The sequence below is a fragment of the Mesocricetus auratus genome, unplaced genomic scaffold (assembly GCF_017639785.1).
Source record: "Mesocricetus auratus isolate SY011 unplaced genomic scaffold, BCM_Maur_2.0 Super-Scaffold_100676, whole genome shotgun sequence".
Taxonomy (NCBI): Eukaryota; Metazoa; Chordata; class Mammalia; order Rodentia; family Cricetidae; genus Mesocricetus; species Mesocricetus auratus.
In genome coordinates this window covers 109370868-109391921 of record NW_024429266.1, presented here as the reverse complement: position 1 = coordinate 109391921, position 21054 = coordinate 109370868, and the positions used below count along the sequence as shown (strand labels likewise).

General features: G+C 47.2%; 1 protein-coding gene and 1 long non-coding RNA gene across 8 annotated transcripts in view; one reads left to right on the top strand and one right to left on the bottom strand.

Annotated features, from left to right (window-relative positions):
* The window catches only part of Dpp6 (dipeptidyl peptidase like 6), an 890647-nt gene that overhangs the window by 109952 nt on the left and 759641 nt on the right, over positions 1-21054 (bottom strand). For all 5 annotated transcript variants that reach the window (XM_013123747.3, XM_013123748.3, XM_005084206.4 and 2 more), the window contains exon 8: positions 13120-13240. In XM_013123747.3, coding sequence (XP_012979201.1) covers positions 13120-13240 — 121 coding nt within the window. The remainder of the gene's footprint in view (positions 1-13119; positions 13241-21054) is intronic.
* Positions 64-19236, top strand: LOC121137276. 3 transcript variants are annotated; one of them, XR_005874531.1, is made up of 4 exons: positions 64-837; positions 4732-5062; positions 12384-12926; positions 16893-19236. It is a non-coding gene; the product is annotated as an uncharacterized LOC121137276 (long non-coding RNA). The 3 variants fall into 3 exon arrangements; XR_005874530.1 differs by lacking the exon at positions 16893-19236 and having other exon boundaries at positions 72-837; positions 12384-13126; XR_005874532.1 differs by lacking the exons at positions 64-837; positions 16893-19236 and adding an exon at positions 1568-2256 and having other exon boundaries at positions 12384-13126.

Sequence of the window (21054 nt, the reverse complement as noted above, 5' to 3'; positions counted from 1 at the left end):
CTCTTACCATGTCCCCCGTATTCCTCACCCTTAGAACGGCATCCCTGCTAGACGGCCCCTGGATTCCTGCAGACACTGGACTCTGAGCCTGGCTCTCTCTAACTGTCCTACTGATTTTAAGATTCCTTGACTTCTCTCCAGAAACTCCATATTCTGCTTGGGTCACCAGATTGGATGTCCATTGTTTCCAAGAACACTGGCCATGGTGGATTCTTCAGTGAATGTTGTCATTTGACTGGAAACACCCCTGAGCGGTTCATGGTTTGAACCCTTGGCTCCCATCTTGTGGTGCTGTCTTACAGACCCTTAGTAGGGCCTGAGGGAGGTGGTAGATTAATAGGGAGGGGCCTTTAAAGGCCGTCACCACATCCTGGTTCTGCTATAGCTCCCTCTGCTCACTGGTGAAGCACAGGACACAGGCTGAATGCTCTGACTGCTATGAGACGGAGCTTCTGGTCACACCTTCCTGGCTATGGTGGCTTCAAATTGCTTGGAAGCCATAGGTCAAATAAACTTTGCTTCCCCAACGAGCTCCTGTCAGGTGTATGGTCACAGCAATGCAAAAGCAGCTGGCACAGAGAATGTGACACCAGGGCAGTAGGGCTGTTGCTGTGACTAAGTGTCATAGTGCGGGTCTGCGGCCTTTGGAACTGACTTTTGGGAGGAGCTTGGAAGAGTGGGCAGATGCAGTCTAGAGGGGCCCAGGCACCCTGGAGGCGGAGTCTGGCAGGTAACTGATTGCACAGGGTGTTCAGAAGACCCGTGTCTGATGGAAACACACATGGGAAAGACTGATGGAGAAGCTTCAGACGGAAACAGGGCTCGTTGGGGACCCAGGTGAGAGGCCATTTTTATTGCTTGATAGCAGAGGATCTGGCTATGCCTGGTTGTATCCTGAAAGCTTGAGTAAGGTTGGATTTATTTATTATCTATCTATCTATCTATCTGCTCTCCTTTTTTATTTAAAATTCTTTTTCATTTTACATCCTAGCCCCAGTTTCCCTCCCTCCCCCGCCCCCCATTTCCCCTCATCCCATACTCCATCCACTCCTCAGAGGGGGTAAGGCCTCGCTTGGGGAGTCAACAAAGTTGGGTATACCAAGTTGAGGCAGGACCTAGACCCTCCTTACTGCATCCAGGCTGAGCAAGATATCCCACCATAGGGAATGGGCTCCAGAAAGCCCGTTCATATACCCAGGATAAGTCCTGGTTCCACTGCCAGGGGCCCTTCTAACAGACCGAGCTTCACAAAACTGTTACCCACATTCCGAGGGCTTAGTTTGGTCCCATGCAGGGCAGTAGAGCTGCTGTCAGTTCTGGTCAGCTGTCTCTGTGGTTTCCTCCATCATGATCTTGACCCCCTTTGTTCCCATGATCCCTCCTCCCTCTCTTCAACTAAGCTCCAGGAGCTCAGCTCAGTGCTTGGCTGTGGGTCATTGCATCTGCTTCCATCAGTTACTGGATGTAGGTTTTATGATGACAATTAGGGTAGTCACTAATCTAATTATAGGAGAAAGCCAGTTCAGGCACCCTCTCCACTATTGGTAGGAGTCTTAGCTGGGGTCATCTTTGTGGATTCCTGGGAATGTTCCTAGTATCTGGTTTCTCTCTTACCCCCTAAAGGCTCCCTCTATCAAGATATCTCTTTCATTGTTCTCCCTCTCTATCCCTCCCACAACTTTGCCATCAGGAGCCCTCACGTAAGGTTGAATTTAAAAGTCACTGAGAAATTAAAATTTTCAGAGGAAATTTCAAGGTAGCATATCTGGCACAGTTATTACTGCTGCCTTTAGCAAGATAAGATAATGGTAATTCCAACAAAACATGGAGTAGAAGGATTTGAGGATGAACCAGGGAAAGTGTGTTTAACGCAGACAAAGCAAGCATCAAGCATAGACAAAATGGCAATACTTGTCTGTGCTGGCTAGTTTTATGTCAATTTGCCATAAGCTAGAGTCATCAGAGAAGAGAAAGCTTCAGTTGAGAAAATGCCTCCATACAATTGGGCTTTAGGCAATCCTATAGGACATTTTCTTAATTAGTGATTGATGGGGGAGGGCCCAACCCATTGTGGGTGGAGCCACCCCTGGGCTGGTGGTTCTGGTGTCCTATAAGAAAGCAGACTGAGAAAGTCACAGGGAGCAAGCCTGTGAGCAGCTCTCCCCCATGGCCTCTGTATCGGCTCCTGACTCCGGGTCCTGCCTTGCTTGAGTTCCTGTCCTCATTGCTTTTGGTGACAGGCTGTTACATGGAAGTGTAAGTTGCTTTTGGTAACCCTAAGACACTATTACAAAGATTAGTGCCACTGAAGAGTCACACCATTTGTGCTGGGATTGTAGAAAAGGATGTTGAGGACAAGGTCCCACCCGCCAGCGATTCCAGAGCATAAAGATGAAAGACTCATCTGGAAAGAGAGTGCTTCCAGGGCTTGGCCCAGTCTTTCTTTGCTATCTTCACAATGCTTCTTTTGTAATGATAATTTTTAGCCTTTTGAAGCTCACAGCTTAGAGACTGTCTTGAGTACTAATAGAGTCCTTAGGTTTTTTAACAGTGTTGGGACTGTTAAGCCTTGGGGATCGTGAAGTTGGATTGGCTGCATTTAGTATTATGAGCTGGCCAGGAACCTGTGGGGGCTGGGGAGGAATCCTAAGGGTTGATTGTGAAATGTCTCCTATGTGTCCTTATTTGGAATGGTTTGTCCCTATTTTGAAGGCAGTGCATCCTTTGAGAGGTGGGGCCTGGCTGGTAGAAGACCTGCCTTTGGTCCCAGTCTGTTCTTTCTGCTTCCTGGTCTGCCATGATGTGAACAGTCACACATCCAAAGCACCCTTTCCCCTCTTACTGCTTCTCTCGGGTATCTTGTTCAGGGAGGCACATGGGTAGTAATGCAGAATGGCTTCCCAAGCTTGTTTATTCCCTTTTCTGAGCAACTGCTCCACGGTACTCTGGCACCCTGGGGGGCATATGGCACACGTAGACAGTGAGTTATGAGCAGAAGTGTTTTGCCATGTCCAGCTCTAGCACCTACTATCCAGCCTGAATCTCCCCAGAACATTCCTTGTCCACAGTGACATCTGTGAAGGAGGGGGAACTTCTGTCTGGGACCCTGCTTGACCTTAGGGCCACCCTGATCTAGAGGTCTTGAGTGATAAAGGATGACACGTTTTTATTCTCATATCCCTCAGAGAGAGAGAGACAGAGAGACAGAGAGACAGAGAGACAGAGAGACAGAGAGAGAGAGACTGTGTGTGTGTGTGTGTGTGTGTGTGTGTGTGCGCACGTGTGTTTAGGCTAGAAGATGACAGCAGAACTCTTGAATCTGTAGTTATAGGTGTTTATGAGTCACCAACATGGGTGCTGGGATCTGAACTTCATTCTCATGGTAGAGCAGTAAGAGCTCTTAGCCCTGAACCACCTCTCCAGCTCCTGAACTTTGTTAGTTTGAACTTCAAAGGTATATGTGATCTGATCTTGCTTGCTATATTAGTTCAGCCAAACATGTCCATATCCTAGCCTGGCTCTGCTTGCACTTGTTCTAGAAGTCAGGGAAGAGAATGCTCAGTTACAAGTTATCACAGTATTTCAACTCTGAGCATCATAGAAAACTTCCAACTAGATTTCCAGCTCCCTCCATGGTTTTTTGGTCAAACTCTCCTTTTGCCTCTTTCTGTATGATCCATGAGCTAAGAATTGGTGTGTGTGTGTGTGTGTGTGTGTGTGTGTGCGCGCGCACACACACACGTGCAAGCATGTGTGCATGCACATGTATATATGTGTGTGTGTCTGTGTATGCATGGTGTCTGCTTATGTGTGTAGGTACACATGTAGAGGTGTGTGTCCACAGGTGCACGTGTACATGTGGAGGCTTGAGGTTAACATCCATTGTCTTTCTTGACCGTTCTCCACCTTACATATTGAGACAGGCCTTTCTGTGAACTGCAGCCCTCTGACTTAGCTAGTCTGGCCAGCTGCCTCGCTCACAGAACCCCACCCCACCCAGCCCAGCCCATGTCTACTTCTCAAGCACTGGGATCACAGACAGCCTCCATGCTTGGCTCGCATTTGCACTGGTCCTCCCAGCCTTCCCCAACTGAACTAACTCCCTAGCGTTGGTTTTATTTTTTAATAGACGACCAACAGGATGATGATTTAACAATGTGGGAGAATTACATGGAAGCAAATTTCATTGTCCATAAATAAAGTTTTTTTGGCACACAGCCACATCATTTGTTTTCTTGGAGTCTGTGGCTGCATGTTCACTGTAAAAACAGAAGTGAGCGCTGACAAGTCACCACCCGACAAACTCAAGCAACTTGTTAGCTGTCTGCTTACAGAAACAGCTGGCTCACCTGGGACAGATGTTCTAAACCCCGCTTTAGCTCCCTTGCACTGTAATTCCTTGACTAAAGAATCACTAGCCATGAGGTAGTCTTTAAAGAAAGCCTGCGTGAGGTGAGAGCACTACACCGTCACAGCGGAAGTGAGCAGAAACCCTGTGGTCCCAGGGAAGAGAGCATTGTGTAAGAAATGAGCAGGTGTCTCTGAAGACACACCGAGGAAGAGGCAGGATGGAAAGGCAAGAAGACAGGCGATGTGGGGAGGGATTGATAGGACCAGAGAGGGGGCATCTGCACAGGACAGCTGAGCACCGTTGTCCTGGCTCTGGACACGGCTGCCACGCCTTATGCTGTGTCCCGATTTTGACTCCCCGTCTTTGTCCACTGCTCCCAGGCTGACCTGTGCAAAACGTGTGAATCTGGCTGGTACTGGCTCAGAGAGGGCAGAGGCGCAGAGACCCAGCATCTTACTCCATCCCTTGTCACTGAAGAAGGAGTGTCTACTGAATGGCTCTCACCTTTCCCTCTGCACCTCCACACGATACAGTCCCCATGCTTTCAGAGCTGAGACCAGCGACACTACGGAACCGGAGACTGGGGTCTGGCAGTGAAAACAGTCTTGCAGTTACGTTGGATCCTAGCTGCATTAAACCTCTCGCTTACAGCATGGCTAATGCACTTCTCCCTCGCTCTGCTGTGCAGCACCTCGGCGGGCAGAAAACTTGGTGAGTGCTGATTACATTTAGATGTTTCCACTGTTAATTTTCCTTCCACACCCTCTTCTAGACATCATAGGTTGAGCCAATATGGCATTCGAAATAGTGAATTTTGGATGGGAGGGCGATCTGTCCGTGACACCTGTTACCCCATTGATCGCCAGGGTTGATTCAATCCTCTGGCTGGCTGGGCTGGTGTCCCCTTCCTCCCTCACTGATCCATGTGCATCCCTCCTGAAGCTGTGCACTTGGCCACAGGGGAAACCTTCCCTGAATAGAGGAGGACCGGTCTTAGGTCAAGGGTATATGAGTAGCTGCACTCCTCTGCTAGAACCTCCAGAAAAGTTCTCAAAATAGTGAAGTTTTACAACTGGTCACAAGGAACTTGGGGCTCCAAAACACAGCAGCTGTCAGTGACTAGGAAACAGTCTATCTGGACAGGTCCGTACCGGGGAGAGAGTTCAAAACTCACTTCAGCCTCTCTGTAGCTATTATAGGAGGGGAAGAGGACCCCTATGGCCACATGGCCACGCATGCCCCCTCCCTCTACACAGATTCCCAGAGAACTGCAAAAGACACAACAGAGCACACACTGTCCCGACATTCCTTCCATCTGGTTACAGTCACAGCTGGTCGGGAGCCACCAGATGGGATGGTTTTCGGGCTATGCTGGGGGCACTGGCACCAGGCTACTCAAGAGCCATAGTGAGCATGCCCTTGCCACACCCACCCAGGCAACATTGCCATGACAGTTTCTTTTGATCTGATCCCATGTTCCAAGCCCCTCACCCCCCTGGAATAGTAAGGTTAAAGGTCAGTCATGAAATGTCATCCACCCCAAACCTGACTTAAAAAAAAGTCTAAGTAAATACCCTCCAGGCTACTTTCTCAGGTCCTGGCTGCCTCAGCCTTCTTATGGCTTCAGGCTGTGTTCCTGCTCATGGCCCCTTGGCCCTGCCCCATCCTTTCAGATGAATTAGGATGAGAGCTTGTAGTCCTATATTAAGGAAAGAGAGGCTATTCTTGGGTGACAATCACCAGACATTACCATTGTATGAGGGAGGCATGTCTTTGTGCACCCGTGTTAGGTTTGGGTCCCGTACACCACGGTTTAGCAGTAGAAGAATGGATGGTTAGTTCATCACTTCATAGGAACATTTAGGGATTAAATTCTTGTTATTAGAAAACTACCAGCAGCCGGGCGTTGGTGGCGCACGCCTTTAATCCCAGCACTCGGGAGGCAGAGGCAGGCGGATCTCTGTGAGTTCAAGGCCAGGCTGGACCGACAGCCTCCAAAACAGAGAAACCCTGTCTCGTAAAACCAAAAAAAAAAAAAAAAAAGAAAAGAAAAAAAAAAGAGAAAACTACCAGCAACAATCCTGTGTTGGTCCTCACTAGCTCATGTACTTGATAAGGATGAAAATGAGCTGACAGTACTTTGCAAATAAAGGGTAGCAACCAGCTCTGTAACCATGGCAACAAAGAACCTTTGTAAAAATTTGGATAATTACAAGCCTCTGCTCAAATATTCCCACAGTGGGAGCATTGTGAATTGCCAAGTCTTGCTCAAAGCACAGATTCCTCATGGCCATCCCTTCACGGCCGCCAGAACATTCTAGTAACACCTTAAATTTAATTTATGGAGAGCCAAGTTCAGTAAAACTTAAAACTGCCAATACTATCAAGTTGTCTTTTTCTTCCTATTAAACTACGATTCCACAGTGCTACACGGCATCTCCTCACAGGACAAAAGAAGCATGCTTCGCTCATCAGAACTAGTCTCTGGTTCCTATAAGCCCTGGGAAGTCACCCAGAAGACGGTGTGGGGCACACAGCCAGCCTTGAACTTGGGTTTTGGCTGGTAGGCTATCGACAGGAGATCTTTCTGCTCAAGGGATGGAGATTCCCAGCAGCTCCATGTTTCCTGCTTCTCTCCCTCTGTCTCCAGCATTCTGAAGTGTTCAATATGTCTGAGGCTCTTTTTGGGAAACAGAAATCAATATGGTGTCTTGCTGCCAATAATTGCACACTGCAGGATGCTCCTCACTTACTGTTTCTCAGAACTAACCCTCTCAGGCAAGCAGGGCCCTCTGCAAATGTTTGGAGGATGATCTCTCCCATTCACCCCAACCTGCTCTGAAGCAAGAGCCTGGGAAATAAAATAGTTAAGTCACTGATTAGGCCAAGGCAATCTTCTAAGCTTATTCTCCTGTTATTAAAAAAGGACACAGTATCCCCCAGGGCTCCCAGGTTCCCAGTTTCAGAAGTCTGAGCATTGGCATATAGAACCTTCCAGGGAACAAGGGTAAGCAGATTAAGCAGCCCCATCACTGAGAGATTGATTTGAAATATTTGAGCCTCTGTTAACATATCTACGTGATTTCTTGTAAATGCCCTGAAGAAAATAAAGAATCTTTTCAATGGATTTGCTAAGGCTAAGCTTAACTTGAATGGCAAAGCAATGAATTTTTTATTTTTTTTGAGATACCGAGAAAGATGTTTCAGACCTCCTAGCTATGGATGTTATTAAGGAGATTAGCTACAGAGTGAGTCAAGGCTCTTGCAGCAAGACCTAAGGCCCTTCTCTGTGGTGACCTCAAGGAGCTTAGCTTGCACTGGCCTCCCATGAAGATCAGGACAGACAGTTTCTAAGCTGTGGCAGACTGGCCACCTGGGAAATCCTGCCTAAATGCTTCTCTCTCTCTCTCTCTCTCTCTCTCTCTCTCTCTCTCTCTCTCTCTCTCTCTCTCTCTCTCTCTCTCTCTCTGTCTCTCTCTGTCTCTCTCTGTCTCTCTGTCTCTCTCTGTCTCTCCCTATTTTTTTATTTTTTTATTTTTTATTTTTTTATTTTTTATATTTATTTATTTTTTTGTGTATTTTTTTATTTTAATTTTAAATAGCTTGTTTTACATGTCAATCCCAGTTCCCTCTCCCTCCCCTCCTCCCGCACTCCCCTTCCACCCTCCCTCCCACCCTATTGCCAAATCCTTCCACATAGGGGATGTCTAGAGTCTATCATTTTACTCTTGGTAGGGTCAAGGTACTCCCCTAAGAGTCCAGGCTGAGAGAGCATCTCTCTTTGTGCTATAGGCACATGAAGACAGATTGTATACCAGGGATAGACACTGATCCACAGCTCAGGGCCCCATAGGTTGTCCAGGCCTTCTCACTGACACTCACATTTGGGGGGTCCAGATCAGTCCCATTCTGGCCTCCCCACTGTCGGTCTGGGGTCCAAGAGCACTCCCCTGTTCAGATCAGCTGTCTCTGCTGGTTTTGCCAGCCCATTCTTTGCCAATTTGCTCATCATTCCTCTCTCTCTGTCACTGGGTTCCTTGGGTTCAGTTCAGTGCTTAGCTGTGTGTTTGCTCTGCTTCCATCAGTCCCAGGATGAAGGCTCCCGGATAGTTATAGACATCAAGTTCATTATCAGGAATGGGCATTCGAGGTGGTCCCTCCACTATTGCTTAGCTTGCCAATTGATGTTATACCTTTAGATCACTCGAGGTCACTCTGGTGCCTGATCTGTCTTCGATCCTATGATTCCCTCTTCCCCCTATTCTACCCCCACCCCCTCAACTTCCTGTTCCCCAATATATTGTCCTAGTTTGCTTTAATTGACACAAGTTAGAGCCATCTGAGAGGGAAGTCTCAATTAAGGACTCACTTACATCAGATTGGGCTGTGGGCATGTCTGTGAGGATTATCTTAATTGTTAATTCGTGTACGAGTGCCCAGCCCATTGTGGGAGGCACCATTCTCTATGTAGGTGGTTCTGGAGCATGTAAGAAATCTATCACAAGGCAGCATGTGCGCCAGCATGCTGCTGTATTCCTCCATGGATTCTGCCTCAAGTTTCTGCTTGAGTTCTTGCCTTGCCTTTCTGCAGCAAAGGGCTGTGACCTGTGAGCAGTAAACCCTAAGTTGCTTTGGGTCAGAGTGTTTTATCGCAGTAACAGGATGACACTAGAACAGATAATATGTTTTGTAATAAAAATATGAGTGACTAAGTTAAACAATAATTAATACAACCACTGTTAGTGCAACAGGGTTTTTTTAAAATTTTAAGTCAAGACCCTCTAGTGCCTGCTATTTGCCATGGTGTGCTAAGTCCATTCTGGTCAAGACTCAAATTGGGTCTCTCCGATGTGTGGTTTGAGCATGTTGAGGTCTTAGAGGCGAAAGAGTTTTGCAAGGTCATGATGGACCTCACATGTGACCCTGTGACCTCACAGTCTTGCCACTAACCACTCCCCAGAAAGACAGACAGCAGGCCCAATCCAGATTTTGAAGGCATCCTGTATAGGCAAGAGGTAGGCATGTACACCCATTTAGCATGCAGACAATCCACACTCAATATCTGCATAGTCAAATAACAAAAGAAAAATTAAAATAAGTCATGAAGTTTTAAGTAAATTTATGATTTGGGGCTGCTTTCCTGCCTGTCATCATAGGCTGAATGTGCTTGGTAAAGCCACTCGCACAGCAGGCACAACAGGGCTTGGTGTTCTGGTTGTTTCTCAGACAAAGGCCTTTTGGTTTTCTCCTAGGGCACAGGACTTTAGGGTCCTCTCTTGATGATCTCATCTGGTATGTGAGATGATCTCTCTTGTGGATTACTGGGCCTACATGGACCTGTACCCAGTGCAGAAATATAGCCCTTCCAGATTAATCTGGATGGAGCCGGAGAGGGCTTGGGTTGCTGTTCCCAGGGCTGTTTCTGTACAGACCAAGCCTAGATATGGGCCAGCCTGCGTGGATTTCACTCCATCAGTTCCCTCAGGAATGGCCCAGGGTGTCTTGTGAAACTAAGTCTCAGAGTTGATTGCCCTCAGACAGCAACCTGGAAACTGGGTTTCAAGAGTGACCTGAACACTGAGCAGCACTGGGACCCTGCGGAGACTGTCTGGAGAGCCCACCTTGCCTGCATGCTGAAGTTCCAGCTTCCCTGTCAGACAGAAACAAGAGCTGCTGGAATCCCCTGAAGAGAGTGCTGTGGGGAGAGGGGAACTGACCAGAAAGGGGCTCAGGGAACTCTGGAATGGCAGAAGTCACCACATTCTGCTTGGGGAGTGAGGCACATCTGCCTGGGCTAACAATCTGTTGAAACTCGAGACTTCAGTGAGCTGTGATGAGAAGTACATCACCCCTCCATACTGCATGCTCCCATAAGGCCTAAGCCCAGGCCTAAGAAATGCATGGCTCCAAGAGGAACTGGTATCGGCCCCCATGAAGTTAGAGCATCCCTGGTCCTTCTCAACCCAGCTGGGTGTGTATCACCAGACAGGAACATGTGGTCTTAGGCAAGATGTGTTTAAGCTGTTTCTTCATCTAGGGATGGAGTTGTGAGTAGACCCTTGAGTGACCACATGTCCCATTGCCCCCCCCCCCCATCTATGGCATAGTGCTGAGAATTGCCATAGGCTGTCCATGTTCTCAGATTCATATGTGGCAGCCCAATACTTCCAGGAGATGGTATCCTAGATGGAACCCTCACAGATGCAATTAGCATCCAAAATACTAACAATGACAAATGCCGACATGTTCTAGGGTAGGGGGATGCTTATTCATTGGTGGTGGGAGTGCAAACTGGTGCAGCCATGATGAAAATCAGTGTGGAGGTTCCTAAAGAGCTGGAAATAGATCTGCCACATCATCCAGCCATACCACTCTTGGACACATACCCAAAGGACTCTCTATGTCTTACTGTAGAGGTACCTGCTCACTCATGCTCATTGATACTCTATTTGCAATATCCAGGAAATAGAAATTTCCTAGGTATCCGTCAGCTGATGAATGGGTAATGAAAATGTGATACATTGCACAATAGGATATTTCCCAGCTATTAAGCAAAAAGAAATTATGAAATACACAGGCAAATAGATGGAGCTGGAAGCAATCATCAGATCTAGGAAGACAATCATGGCTTTTTTCTTATATGTGGATATCACCATTGACTCTTTAGATATGTGTTTCATTTGGGATGTTCACAGAGATCAGGAAGTTATAAAGGAGTCATGGAGAGGACTTCAATGCAGGAGAGGTAGAATGCAGTGGCATAAAGGGTTAAAATAGAATTATGGATCAGAGGAAGGATTAAATGAAGCAGTGGAGCAGGGAGGGCAGCGTAGAAGAGGAAAACTTGGAGGGACAAATAACACTGAAGACTTTTCGAAAAAGCCATATGGAAACCTACAACTATAGACATTTTCTAAAATACATCTATATGCATACATGAAAAGAATTAAAATGTAATTACCCTAGGAATAGGCTATGTCTTTTGGAGTGTTGGACAGTGAGGTCCCAAAGAGCACCAAATATTTACATGTTATTGTCATTGCACCAAGCTACCCTCCAGAACTTGAAGCTAAGATTCTACTGCTCCACATTCTTGAACAAGGACAAATCAGCTGACTTGGAAGTTTCATCCCTACTGGCTAGTTTTCAGAGTTCTAGAAAGTGCTATACATGATACCAGAGGTGAAAAGTGAGCATTAGTAATAGTCAGCAGTGAACTATTCGGACTACCCTAATGACTGGCCTGGCAAGACACTCCCAGTGGGGCAGTGTTGGTACACACACTATTGGGTCACCAACTACTTTCTGATTGTATTTAGGTCCTATGCTTGCCACCATATCTGAACTGATAACCTGCGGCTAGACAGATTGAGGGCCCTAGGAGAAAACCTACTACTATTCCTCTGCTAACTGGACATAACACACCAACTCCTAAAGACCTGTCATTATACTCATAGATTAAAACAGTTCCCAACCCTCTCAACACAGAAGCTTCTATTTGCAGGAGATGACAATTCAGAGACTCACAGCTGGTCAAGGTTCAGAGAAGTCAAGACTGCAGAATGTTTAGCTCTAAAGAAAACAAAATATCTCCCTGTCCTCCTGTCCTCCACAGGCTCAGTGATCATTGAGGAAGGAGTATTAAGAATGTAAGAGCCAGAGGCAGTGAATGGAAACAGTGTTTCCTAGACACAGTAGAGAGTATGTATATATATATACATATATATATAATAATCTCAAAGTAGTTGTGATGACATGTACAAGGCCTTGTTAAGTTTTTTTTTTATTTTTGAGACAGGGTTTCTCTGTGTAGCCTTGGCTGTTCTGGAACTGACTATGTAGATCAAGCTGGCCTCAAACTCACACAGATCCACCTGACTCTGCCTGCCAAGTAAGTGATAAGATTAGAGGCAGGCACCATTACCACTGCCAAGTGACCTTGTAAACTTAGACCAGACCAAACCCCAGTATGGAGAGGGTAGGTAAGCTTGAAATTTGCTGTGATGATGAATAATGATTGTCTGCTTGACAGGATTTATAATCACCAAGGAGACAAGCTTCTGCCATACCTATGAGGGATCTCCTGATCAGGTTAATCAAGGTGGTAAGACCCATCCCTGACTTGGGTGGCATCGTCCCCTAGGATGAGGTCCTGGACTGCATGAAAAGGAGAAAGAGCTGAGTGCCAGCATTCTTCACCTTGTGCTTCGTGACTGTGGATGCAATGTGACCAGATACTTCATGTCCTTGTCATCATGGTGAACTGTTCCCTCAAACTGTGAGCCAACACAAATTACTCCTTAAGTAGCCTTTGTCAGGTGTTTGGTTACACCTAGACAGCTAGAACATCCGATCTCCCTCAGATACAGACAGGCTTCTTAACTCTTGGAGTGGGTAGAGGGGGACCCACACATTTGTACTGGCAGCATCCGGACAATTTCCCCTTGAAGCGCCTCTCCTTTCATAGAAGCGCCAATGGATTCACTGAAGCCCCTCACACCTGCCACCTGTGAGTCCTTCCTCACTTCTGAGTACCCTATTCCTGGCCGCCAGTGTGTGTCCACGCCTGCCACCCGTGAGTCCCCGCACCTGCCACCCATGCATGCTGACTTGGTGTTCCCTGAAGCTCAATGGCCCTCAGGAAGTTGGAGTTTAGTTTCTAACTAAAGTGGAAGAGAAAGAAGGCTAGGTGAGAAGCTGCATGCAGTCATGCAGCAGCTGCCTCGCTGGTGGGCGCACACTCTGCCTCTTCATCCTGCAGGGCTTACCTTCATACAGCCAGTCGCTGAGGCCGTTGTAGACCACACCCTCCTTCCCTGTGGAGACCACTCGGATTGCCTGCTTCCCAACACGTGCACAGTAGTAGATGTTGTTCTCAAAGATAAATATCTAATTTGGAAAGAAGAAACAATAGCAGAATTAAGCATGGAGTGGGCTCAGGTGTTCTCACATTTGAACCCGCCAGGCTTTTGTTCCCCTGCTGTGTGCATTTGATTGATCAAAGGTGGGCATGGAATCATTTGTGGTTGGTTCCCCTGCCACATAATCCATACTTAGGGATTGATGAGATACTCAAACTCTGCAGAGTTTGCCCAGTGTCACCACTGTTTGTCAATTTAACGTCCAGGTTGTTATGATGGGACGATTTGTGGCTTGATACTCCTGAGTGCTGGAAGAGTAGTATTGGAATTGGAATTGGTATTTCAGCAACTCCTGGTGATTAAATTGCAGGCCAAGGGGCTGGAGATACGGCTTCACATCTCTCAGCTTTCACAGGGAATGGGGTGGTTATTGCCTGTCACGTGTCTGGATACCATCATGATGGGTATCATCATGTGACAGGAGTACTCACTACAGTTTGAGAAGTTCAGATCTTGGCAAGGGCCATCCTGGAGTGGAGATGTGGGGGATCTGGGAAGTCCCGGGCTGTCTGACTCAGGCCAGGCCAGGCCAGGTCAGGTCAGGCTTCCTCACAAAAGGAGCGAGATGCAGTTATATCAGTTACTTAAAAGATTCTCAGTGCATTGTCAACAAGCACTTTCATACCTTCTACCTTCCAGCCACAGAATGTTTCCACCATCTCCAGCTGACATCTGCCCCATGAAGCACACAGTTCCCGGCACCCCTCCACAGCCCCTGGCACCCAGCGCTGTGCTTCAACTGTCTGTGAGCTGTTCATCCAAGGCTGCTCATATACCAGGCAGTGTGTCTTTCTGTGGTTTAGTTCACTGAGCATAATGTCCTCAAGAGTCATCTATGTTACAGCATGTGCGGAAACGCCTCAAAAGAGGTTTTCAGCTGAGACCTGAATGTGTGGAATCAGGAGGGACAGAGAGAAGCTGGAGGCTGGGATGACAGCGCAGAAAGAGACCAGATCTGGAGTGGGCAAGGCATGTGGAGAAGTGGGGGACACAATTCCTGGGAGCAGAGGATCAATGAAAAAGGGACAGGGAGCCAGTTTCTGAGGATCTGCAGCAGGAGACTGGCAGCCACACAGAGCTGCAGACTAACGTCTGGGCAGGGGACAGCATATTCAGAGGCAGGCCTGCTGAGGGCGGGCCCAGTGTCTGTGTGGTCAGAGAAGAGGGGAGAGAGTCTGATAGGGTGACTGTGGTCACCACAGATTTGTGCACACAGAGGGGAGACAGTGCAGAGGCAGCAGTCATGGCATGAGCGAGCCAAGGTCCGGGCTGATGGGCAGGGGCAGGGATTTTGGCCATTCTCCTGGACGGCAGGGTGACGGCAGCACATTAGTAGAGTTGCACTGGGGCACAAAATAGAGTCTGACCTTGGGTGCATCAGCTGGCTTTCTGGGGAGGGGACAGAGTTGGTCCATATGATTATTCTCAGAGTACAATACCTAACAGATGACACCAGGGAGCTAAAAAAATATTCCTAGTGCTCAGATCATCAGTCCAGCCAGGGTCTCCGGGGTGGCACCCAGGCAGTAGCATTTTGAAGTATACCCTGGTGTCTTTGATGTGCAGTCAAATTTCAGATTCAGTGGCCCGGGGACTAGCTCAGTTCCCAAGCTATCACACTGAGTTAACCTATGTGCAGAGCCCGAGTCAATTCCAACCACGCTTCAGACATCACACTTCACAGTATTCAGACCACACCAGCTAGAAAATGGATTAGGAAATAAAGCCAGTTTTGTTTATTTGTTTGTTTTTGTTTAAAGAAATTCTAGAAGAAGTATTGAGAGAAGATATTTTGCTTAACACAGAAAAGCAAAAACATCGACTATTTTGCACTTCCTTTGTTTACAGTCCTGGAAATTGAACATAGTGTCTTGCCTGACCTTGCACTGTTTATTTGGAGGGTTTCTCCAAATTCTCCAGGCTGACCGTGAACTTGGGATCCTCCTGCCCCAGCTTCTTTCCTGAGCAGCTGGGATGAAAGGCCTGCACCTCCAGGCCTGTGAATGTTTTATGTTGAAATACAGCATTGTGGCTCTGGCAGCTTCTTTAGTTACAGGTTTTCAGTGTAGGCTTCCGGTTTTCTGATGTGTTCACTTCAACTTGGAGCAGGCTGGAAGACTTCCAGAAGCAAGGACACATCCTAATTTAATTTAGACACCTGTTCTTACAGCATTGCCCGAGATGAACCCCTAAATTTGAGCTGCTTTTATGCACTCAGCTGGCAGAGGCTTTCTGAATCAAGTCAGGCTGTAGCCAATTAGCATTTTGCATGAATAAAAAGTGCAGCGGTGGATACTAAGGCCTTTTCTGCCTCGGCTTTCAGAAGTAAGCTGCAGAGAGGAGTGCTCGGCTGAGCATTCTTCACGTTTGCTGCCCTGGATTCGGTGATGATATCGGGTAGGGAAGGAAGGACATGGCCTGTGCTGCCTGGGCATCGGTGATTCTGGGCCCAGGGACAGCAAAATGCTGGGGTGTAGCTCCTGGCCCATCAGTGTTGGGATACATGTCTGGCTTTTCATTCTTTACCCAGTAAGCCCGAGGCAGGCAGAGGGCTCAGGCTCTTATTCTTCCAGGTAGATGTAGCATGGGCTGACAAGCTTCCAGAAGAGGCTGCTGACATTAAGACCTGGCCATACATGTCTCAGTCCTTTCGCATAGCCCGCATTAGCCTCTCAGTCTCAGTCATATTCCTTGACTGAACACAGAAGGCAGCCTGGCTCGCCTCACAGGCTCCAGCCACAGTAGTCTTTACCGAAGGACCATTTTCCTCATGCCCTTGGGTTTTATTTCTGTTCACTTCAGAATACAGTTTACTATCTGGTAGGGAAGGGTCCTCCATGACTAGAGTCTGCTTGTGTGGTTGGCTCCTTTCCTGCAGGCCTGGCTGAGGTGCTACGTGACTGACATAGGAGCCAGGGCTGTCGGTGGCCTGTGGAAGCTCCAACTCAAAGTCCCACATGGCTCATGGGACTCTAGACTATGGAAGTACACTGGGTGTGATGTATCCTTAAGCCAGTTGCTGGCTTCTGTGGGACTTGTTTTTAGTAGATGACCCCACTGGTGACACTACTTAGGGAGGTTCTGGAAATTTCTTGGCCAGGTCCTAGAGGGTGATCTTAGCATGGGTATGAAGATGCATAAATAGTACTGAGAACAGCATGCTGCTATGCTAACAGTAAGTCCCAGGCACACGCCTCCCGCTCCTGTTCACAGTCTTACACACTCACTCTGTCTGGGGTGTTAGCAGAGGCTCTATGGGAAGGCACCATGTGAGTGGGAACACAAAAGACAGATGCTTTCAGTTTCTATCGGTCTACTTTACCTTTGCTCTTTTCATTTCCTTGTGGATTGGGCATAAAGTATCCTCCCCAGGCACCCATGTTAAATACTTGGTCCCCAGAGATGGGGTGCACCACCATGGAATGGCTAGTGCTAATTGTCAACTTGACAGGGTGTAGAATCACCATGGAGACACACCTCTGGGCATGTCTGTGAGGGAGCTTCTGGATTAGGTTAACTGAGACAAGGAGATCCGGCCTAACTGTGGTGGTACCATTCTATAGGAGGGATCCCGAAACAAAAGAGAAGTCCACTGAGCACTAATTCTCATCTCTCTCCAGGTGCAGTGACCACCCACCTCGTGTTCTTCCCAACCATGATGTACAGTACCTTCGAACTGTGGCACAAAATGGACTCTTCCTTCCTTAAGGAGATCTGTCATAGCAACAAGCAAAAGAACGAATCCAGAGAGGTTCTGGAAATTCCAGCAGTGGTGATTGCCTGGAAGGCAGGATGCTGGTCTCATTTCCATTGTCCCCTTCTCTCTGCTTCCTACCAATCATGATCCAAAGAAACTTCTCTGTGCCACATTCTTAGTGACTATGGATTTGGAGGAAGAACATGTCAGATAATGACATGAATATGAGAAAGGCTTGAAGGCCAGGAATGGATGTATTTTGGTCATCCCCAGTAGCCTGGAGGAGTTGTTAGGTGGGAGAGACATCAAGAGAGGGAGACAGGGTACATCAGGGTGCCTCGTGTCCCACATAGGTTTGGGTCACTTCCCTTTTGAAATGGGAAGCAGAAGCACAGGAGAACAATAGAACTGAACTAATACTTTAGAAACAGCAGCAGTGACTGGGGGTGATGGGAGACACGACTGGGAGATAGGGCTATAAGAGATGGAGCACACATAAAGAACATGAGAACTGTGGAGAGTGTAACCAGGAAGGAGGTTAATGCTTGGGTGACTACACAACGGTATGACCAAGAGGAAGAGAGATATGAGACAGGGAGGAGGCTTGGAGAAGGTCCTCAGATCTGAACTTTGCTAGGCTGCAAGCAAGGTGCCTCAGACCCTCCATGGGCCGGTGGAGACACACTGGGAGACGCAGAACTCAGGGTGGTCCTCTATATAAGAAAGCTAAGAGTATGTAGACCCCAGATACACCAAGAGTTTCACAGGCAGGGAGAAGGACTGAGAACGACACCAAGCCTTGTCCAGTGGGAAGAAAAGCAGGTCCTCTCAGAACCCATATTGCAGTTCTTACTACTTGACAGGCTGCTACCTGAGGAGACACTGCAGCCCCAAACAGTCCAAGTGCCTTACAGAGCCTGTCACAATTCCTCTTCATCAACGCCACATTAGCAAGAGCTCTGGTTGTAGGGTTAGGAAGATGAATGAGTACTCAGTTCTCTCCTGAAAATCAGGAGAACTCACTCCAGGCATTGAGGCACAGCAGCTCAGCAGATGGCCCTTTATAAATGATTTCCTCCTATTCCTGAGACCACAGGATAAAAAGTCTGTAGAACTTTGCTTGGGTTTCCATGCCACTGCTTACCTATGCTCAGTAATTTTCCACCCCAGGTCCCTCCTGGACAGGATTATCTCTTGCTGCCCTAGTATTCCCACTTACTTCTCCTTGGGCAAGCTGCCCTAGTATGCTGTTTACCCCCTTCTTGGCCCTGCTGTGTCTTACTGCATAAGGAGGGGCAGAATTTTCTCTGCTCTCTGAGTTAGGTTTGCTATGGTTGGATCTCCACCTCATTTTTCTTCAAAAATGTTCCTGGATACATATGAGAGTGGCGGTTTGAATGAGACAGCCCCGTAAACTCACACATTTGAATACTTGGTCTCCTGTTGGTGGAACTATTTGGGAAGGATTAGGAGGTGTGTCCCTGTGGGGAGGACTTGGAAGTTTCAAAAGACTGAAGCCATTCCCAGTGTTCCCTCTCTGTCTCCTGCTTGCAGATTAAGACATGAGCTCCCAGATATTCCTGCCACCATGGACACTAACCCTTTAAAACTGTAAGCCCAATTAAAATTTTTCTTTTATAATTTGCCTTTGCTGTAATTGTTTTTGCATCAAAAGAAAAGTAATTACTAGCACCCATCCCTAGCACCAACTTCTGTCTTGCTTATGGTTTCTATTGCTGTGAACAAACAGCATGGCCAAGGCATCTTACAGGAGGAAGAGAGCTTATGTTGGCAGCAGACATGCAGGCATGGTGTTGGAGCACCAGTTGAGTGTTTACACCCTGATTCACACCAACAGGGAGTGGAGATCACACTGTGAATGGCTCCAGACTTTAGAACCTCAAAGCCCACCCTCAGTGACACACCTCCCTCAGCAAAGCCATGCCTTCCTAATCCTCACCAAGCAGCTCCGCCAACAGCAAACTAAGTATTTAAACATATGAGTCTATGTTAGCCATTTTCACTCAAATTACCACAATGGGATTGGGAGACAGGGGTCTGATACAGACCAGACTGATTTTGGGTGCATGTGCAGTATGATGAGCTGTGTCCTCTGAGTGAATTTTTAGAGAGAATAACCTAATACCATTTCGTGCCCGTGCATAAATGGGTATGTGTAATGTGTATTCTTTCCCGCCAGCCTGGTCGCAGAACTGCGTCAGTCCCAAATGAACATACAGGACGCTATATTAATTATGATGCTGTTGGCCGTTTGCTGTGGTTTCTTAACGGCTAACTCTGACTTAATTATTAACCCATAGTTACTAATATATAGTTTTATAAGGTCTTATCTTACCAAGAACGCCAGACTTGCACCCTCTCCCCCTGGGATCATGTGGTGATTCCTACTCTTGACTACATTTCCCAGAATCCTCCTCAACTCCCAGTTCCACCTATCATGCTTCCCTATTGGCCAACAGTGCTTTATTTATCAACCAATAGGACAACGTATACATAGAAGGACTTCCCCAATCAGGTATGCATAAGATTGAAATAAGACGCATTATGGGAAAGGGCATGTGAGTAGAGAAAAGCTTATAAAAAGTTATCTGTCCATAAAAACTGAGAAACACCCAAGCTATGCCCCTAGAAACTTGCTCCTCTTTCCATAGGACCCAATACAAAAAGCCTAAAATAGTGACGGAGACCCACAGGTACTTCACACTCGGGTGGGCCACAGTCTCTCTTGGCAAAGCATCTAAAGCTTTTACTTGTATTTTATTCTTTTTTTTTTTTTGTTCTTACGAGACAGGGTTTCTCTGTATTGTTTTCGAGGCTGTCGGTCCAGCCTGGCCTCGAACTCACAGAGATCCGCCTGCCTCTGCCTCCCGAGTGCTGGGATTAAAGGCGTGCGCCACCACCGCCCGGCTGTATTTTATTCTTAATAAAGCTAACTTCTGTTTTACCTTTCTGTGTGTATTTTTCTCAATTTCTTTAAGAAGGTACCAGGAACTGGAATACAGTCAGAGTGACGGTCAGAAAGGGATAGGACTCCCAACGCTGTCTTTCCTGTGTGTGGCTATTTGTGGTGATTTGAATAAGGGTGGCTCCCATAGACTCATAGACTTGAATGCATGGTCATTAGGGAGTAGCACTACTTGACAGGGATTAGGAGGTGTGACCTTGTTGAAGGAGTGTGTCACCGATGGTGGGCTTTGGGGTTTCACAAACCCAAGCCAGGCCAAGTGGCTCTATCTTTGGCTGCTTCCTGCCTATCCAGATGTAGAACTCTCAGCTACTTCTCCAGCACCATGTCTGCCTGCACGCCACCATGCTTCCTGACATGATGATAACGGACTAAACCTCTGAATGTAAGCAAGCCCATATTAAATGCCTTCTTTTATAAGAATTGCTGAGGTCATGCATCTCTTCACTGCAATGGAACACTGAATAAGACACCATTATTCCTCTTGTCATGGAAGAAAGCTCTGTCAGTATTAATCTGAATAATAATCTGAATCACCTGGGTTATAACTAATGAGGACTTCCACTGTGTGTGTTTGTGTGTGTGTGTGTGTGTGTGTGTGTGTGTATGTGTGTGTGTGAAAATGGACATGTTTAATATTTATAAAATCAGCTCACGGGACCCTATAGAGAAAGTGCAGCCACATGTTCTGAGGCTGGTTATCACACAGATGAAAGAGACACACAGCTAAAGAGGTGGCTAATTACATGAGGAACCAGGGATGAGATAATTACTGTAATTGGGTGCAATTAGCTTTTAGTCTTGCAAAATCAAGGCCAAAGGGAACCACATTGAATAGCTTAGTGTTTAACAAAAAGATGGTGGTACAGCGATGGGTGGGATGATGGCAGAGGAAGGACACTGGACTTGAAGTAGAATCTGGATCATGGTCTCCAGCTTCTGGTTGCCTGACTCTGGCATGCCACTCGCCCGTATTTCATCTGCTCTGCTTCACTGCAGAAGAGGGCTCGGAAGGGCTATCTCTAATAGAGTTTTTCCTTCTGTGACTATGTTGAATCTAAAATTCCCAAGAACATTTACAACCAGAAAATGCCTATAG